Source organism: Asparagus officinalis, chromosome 1 (assembly GCF_001876935.1).
Source record: "Asparagus officinalis chromosome 1, Aspof.V1, whole genome shotgun sequence".
Classification (NCBI taxonomy): domain Eukaryota; kingdom Viridiplantae; phylum Streptophyta; class Magnoliopsida; order Asparagales; family Asparagaceae; genus Asparagus; species Asparagus officinalis.
The window spans coordinates 6,912,633-6,918,221 of record NC_033794.1 but is presented as its reverse complement, the minus strand read 5'-3'; the positions used below and the strand labels follow the sequence as shown (position 1 = coordinate 6,918,221).

The following is a 5,589-nucleotide window of genomic DNA, read 5'->3' as shown; positions in this document are numbered from 1 at the left end:
AACAAGCACGTGCTCTAAAGACTGAATTAGGCGACTAATATCGCCTACCACTTTCACCTACCTCACCAACCCACAAACGATGAAGACACATTTCAGGTCAATTTACAGTTTAGGACTCTTTAATTCCTCTTCATGATAAGGTAGAAAATGTTCAGAAAACAAACAAACTCTCGTTGATCTCTCTCACAAAGCACTAACATCTAGTCCGTTTCTTTTAATTTAATTGCACAGCCGATAAGATTAGTTCGAATCTAGAATTTGAGTTCCTTATGTTACCTCTGTGAGTAATTTGAGCTCATCATATATATATTGTTTACCATCTTAGAAACAGATATTATTCATGAAATATAGATCAAAACATACTTTTTTAATCTTAAAACATAAGCATATAAAAGAAACGTTTATCCTTAAACCGAGCACAAATCTGAGATACTTATAAATAACATAAAAAAATCATTGCCATATGCACAAAACAAGAAAAAGTAAATAAACTATATCAAGGTAACGAGCAAGAGAAATCAGAATCATTTAATAACTCCGAGTCATTCATAAATAACTTTTTAGTAATTTGCGATGACCCATTGTTAACATGGAACATAAACTTCTTTCTTCTAAAGCGAAGATGAACATAAACTTCTTTCTTCTAAAGCGAAGATGAGAAAAAAAAATTATGTCTAAACATAAATATGTAAAATATGTAAAACCTGGGGTTCAACGTGCAAAACAAGCCAAATTCATATATACGCCAAAGGCCCGAAGCCACACTCGGGGTTTGAGGGAACGGAAGAGCGCAAAAACAAGAAAAAACAGAAAAAATAAAATGCAGAGCGTGCATCCTTACGCCCTCTTCGCCTTCAGCTCCGTCTCACTGCAAGCTCCGATCTCATCTCGATCTCTCCAAAACCCTAAACTCCTAACTAGATTTCACCCAATCAAGCCGCCTCATCCTCCTCCTCCGCTCCTCCTACCTCCTGCCCCTCCTGCGTTCGGGACCGAACCCGTCTCGATCCACGCCGCTCTTCTCCCCACTTTCGGCCTCCCCTCTCCCTCCGCCGGTCGAATCGGCGATGTCATCGTCAGAATCCGCCGAGCGGAGGGAGCTCCGGAGAGATCTCCGGCGAGAAGAAGGCCGGGAGCGGGATGCTTCAGACGCTGCAGCTCGGAGGGCTGTTTGGATTGTGGTATCTCTTCAATATCTACTTCAACATCTATAACAAGCAGGTAGAATCCTTAGATCTGTTGAGTTTTCGCTCATATCGACAGGATTTTTCTCGAATTTGTTAAAATAAAACCAGTCGCTGAGTGAGTGATGGCTTTGCTTCAAGAATCGTGCGGCATTTTGTTTTAAATTGAGAAACTATTCATCTGCTGATCTTGATTTGTTCTGGTTAATGTAGCTGGTGCTATCTAATCCTTAAAATAGAACTATATTTTACAGTTGAAAATTTCCACTTTTTTCTGTAGAACTTTTTTTCTCCAACCTTTTCATCACTTCTTCCCTTTTTCCCATAGATCTATTATAAAATCTATGCAGTTGAATGGCTTGTTTATAAAAAGGCCCCCTTTTGAGGGTGCAATGGATCTTTCTTGATGAGTGTGTTTGCTTTCAATGTCTTTTTCCTTCTTTTGGTTGTGGAACCTTTTTATTTTTTTCTCTGCGAAAGTTTGTAAAACTCTTTATTTATTTATTTATCTTATTTTACAGGAATTGTCGATTTCTTACATTATCATGATTAACTGTTTATAATTGTTAAAGTATGTATTTCATTAGTTTTCATATGATTCCTTTTGGCTTACCTATCCTCTATCTATGAAGCTAATTGATTACTAATAAGCCGTGTTGCAATTTCTAGAGTATTTTGTAGCTACTACAATGGAAGACTTCCCTTTACTTTTGTTTTAATGGACCAGAAAGTCTCAAAAATTACAAAATTTGAATTACTAAAGATTGGTCCATTGATAAAAAGCTTGTCCAATTTGGCAGTTTGATAAATAAACCTTTTATTGCAGAACCTGAAATTCCACTTCAACAACCTTGATCATTCAATCGTAGTCACATATGAAAGTCCAGGAGTAGCTGTTTTTACTGTTGAATCCTGACACCATTTTTTGTTTTTAGCATATGTGAGAGATTGTCATGATACTTAGCTGTTTGCCCTTTGTGGTAGGATGATGCAAATTAGATTTAAATATTTACTGTTTCTGCTTGTTTCACAGGTGCTGAAAGTTTTTCCTTACCCTATGACCATGACTACAGCTCAATTTGCTGTCGGGACAGTCTTTGTACTCCTTATGTGGACTACAAACCTTCACAAGAGACCTAAGATTTCTTCTTCACAGGTATGCCTATGTTTAATTGTTTAGTTTGCGTACACGACACATTAAGATGAGGATGTTTACATCCACACGTTTATAATCTTCTATGAAAGTTTTGAGTATCATTTCTGCAGCTTATGGCGATTTTACCATTGGCCATGGTCCACACGATGGGAAACCTTTTCACTAATATGAGCCTAGGCAAAGTTGCTGTTTCATTCACTCACACAATTAAAGCTATGGAGCCTTTCTTCTCAGTTCTTCTATCTGCCCTGTTCCTTGGAGAGGTGAGTTTCTCTTCCAAAATTTATTTTGTCAAATCAAATAAATAGTTCAAATAGAAAACAATATAAACTTTTGCAAAAAAAAAAGGAAAAAAAAAAAGAAAAAGGATTTTTCTTTCTTTATATTCTTTGGTCACAAAATCGTTGTAGCTGGTGCAATTGAATAGTTCTCATTTGCGAACCTCCCTACTAGCAGCTTTTACCACTCATCACAAGATTCTATGTGCTATAAACAACAATAGCAAGAACAACAAAGCCTTTATCCCAGATATCATATGTCGGCTGCAAGAGTCCTATTCTTCCATTCTGTTGTATTTTGGGCCATCTCCTCTATTAAGTTAGATCATAAGATCTAACATGTTCAGATATTTTAATCTAAGCAATTTACCATCAAATTAGATCATAAGATCTTAAACAACATCATGCACACAAGCTATATAAAGGAGTGTGGTGTGTTTTTAGTTTTGAGAGCTGCGGAAAGATTGTTTGTTCATAATTTTTTTTATTGGCCATCATAGCTTTTACAAATAATTAGATGCATCTAGAAGGCATTTTCCAGATGTAGTCAGATATTTTGGCCAAAGACAGCACAAACTGTTTGTTCCTTCCTAATGATCATCATGTGCTTGGGAAACCTGATTATGTTTTCTTTTTCATGTTTCTTCTTTTCTGATGCATCTAAATCTTAGACGATCTAATATTAATATATGCACGTGTTCGACGTAAAATGGTGAAGTCAGATTTATATTTCCTCATTGATGCTGATCATGTTCTTTGAGAAAGAACGTATTGATTTTAAAATGAACGTTGCTGTTTAGTAGTATGTTATCCTCTATGTTCCTTATTAACTGCATGTGCAGATGCCTACTCCTTGGGTGGTGCTTTCTATCATTCCAATTGTTGGTGGTGTGGCTTTGGCATCCATGACTGAAGCTTCTTTTAACTGGTAAGTAATCTGTCACGTTTAATCTTATCTATTTAATAGAAGATCAATATGGGCGCATGTTTGTCTCTTAGAAAAAAGAAAAAAAAAAGAGAAAAAAGAAAAAAAGAAAAAGGGGCGCATGTTTGCATGAAACAGTTGCTGTTCTTCCTCTCTAGGAGTGTGTCATCAATCATATAGTTAAACTTCCTATTAACCCAGTTGATTCTTCGTACTACTAAACAGGGCTGGGTTTTGGAGTGCAATGGCTTCCAATGTGACTTTCCAATCACGTAATGTGCTTAGCAAAAAGCTCATGATTAAGAAAGAGGTAATTTATTATGGAATAATTGTGTTTTGACACTCAGGCTAATAGGCTAATAGCCAAACCATTTGATTGAGTTGACCATTGATTTGTTAAAGTCTACATGAAATTTCTTAAGATTTTTGGGATATGATACAGAAAAAGTGAAAAACTATTACATTTTTTGTAATTTATTGATAATTTATTCTTAAAACAGGAATCTCTGGACAACATAAATCTCTTCTCTGTTATAACAATTATGTCATTGTTCCTGTTGACCCCTGTAACTCTGTTTGTGGAAGGTGCCAAGTTCACTCCTGCATATGTGCAGTCTACGGTGAGTAAATGTTAGGAACACTTTGTGGATTTGTATGGCTACACGTTCAGACAGCAAACCTGTAAGGCTGTAACATTTCATGCTGATGACTTTTTCATTATGCTTGAATAATTCAGGGTCTGAATCTTCAACAAATTTACACGAGATCACTCCTTGCTGGGTTATGCTTTCATGCTTATCAACAGGTGAGATTCTATTGAGTTTTCTGTTGCCTTTTGTTGTGAAACAAAAAGAAAATTATGCTTTACAGAATACTCAACCTGTTTTAAGTTGCAACCAGCATAAAGTGAGGCATTAAATATTAGTATAATGCTAGTTTTATACATGCCACACGCCTGAAAAATATGAGAAGAAACCAAGTGTTGTATTTTGGCTGCAATTTGCTTGTTTCACTGTAATTAATTTGTTCCCCTAAAAGTTTAGAAGGTACTTTGCTTCTTTCGAGATGCTTGATGAGGTATATGTATGGGGCAGTGGCATTCACATATTTACATTTTCTGGGGCCTTGACGTTGATTTTGATGGTTGTGAAAGCACACTGTTGTTTTTGTATTCATGCTAGTAGATATTTGCCCATTTGAATAATATTTACATAGTCTAATTTTAATGATTTTCTAATATATTTCTTTATAGTTTGTGTTATAGGAAATTCTTATATAAGATCACGTCAATGCCAAAAAGATGCATCGTCACAATGCTGACCCTGTTAATTTTGCTATTTCTTTATTGGTTTTTCATACTGCCAGCTGAATACCTTTGATATGATTCCAAAACTCTGTGTAGATGTTTTGTCCTGCATGCCGTGTGTTCATGTTAAACACTCACATTTCCAGTGCCCTTTCCATTCTGTAATCCATCTTCAAACACATTTACAAATATGGAGAACTCATTAAGAAGACTGTAGTGTGTAGCTTTAGAGGGAAGGGAGACAAATTCTTTATTCCATTTGAGAGTTGGGAGGATGGACACATGTTTTAGGGAATCAGTGGAGAAACACTGAATTATTTTGTTCGTCTTACAAGGGCAACATTAAAATGTTCGGCATGGTTAGTCAAGCCTTTCTTCAGGAGTAGTACATAGCACTATAGGGAATTATTTGCCGGTATACTGGACTCAAAGCACGTTGATCATGAACAAACTCGATCTTCCCCTTGGTGCAAAATAGGACAATGTTGAGTCTAGTGACTATGGCGCTGTATATAGTACTAACATATATGATTTTAGATAATAACTAAAGATGTTGCTAACTACATGTCAAAATAGGGCAGTGTTGAGTCTAGTGACTATGAAATTAGTTACCATTTTTAACTATTGGACTTTTTGCAGGGTAATATTGCCCACTTATATTCTTGTAATATGTGCCATATGCCTTGTTATATTTAACAATTAAGTACCAAGTAACCTCTCAAAATCTAACTACATAATTT

General features: G+C 35.8%; 1 protein-coding gene across 1 annotated transcript in view; it reads left to right on the top strand.

The window, feature by feature from the left end:
• LOC109847645 (phosphoenolpyruvate/phosphate translocator 1, chloroplastic-like) overlaps nt 997–5,589 on the top strand; it is a 5,135-nt gene continuing 542 nt past the window's right edge. The window contains exons 1-7 of the mRNA XM_020416878.1: nt 997–1,221; nt 2,218–2,340; nt 2,451–2,603; nt 3,461–3,546; nt 3,769–3,853; nt 4,044–4,163; nt 4,280–4,349. Of these exons, the coding sequence (XP_020272467.1) occupies nt 1,141–1,221; nt 2,218–2,340; nt 2,451–2,603; nt 3,461–3,546; nt 3,769–3,853; nt 4,044–4,163; nt 4,280–4,349 (718 nt within the window). The 5' untranslated portion in view covers nt 997–1,140. The remainder of the gene's footprint in view (nt 1,222–2,217; nt 2,341–2,450; nt 2,604–3,460; nt 3,547–3,768; nt 3,854–4,043; nt 4,164–4,279; nt 4,350–5,589) is intronic.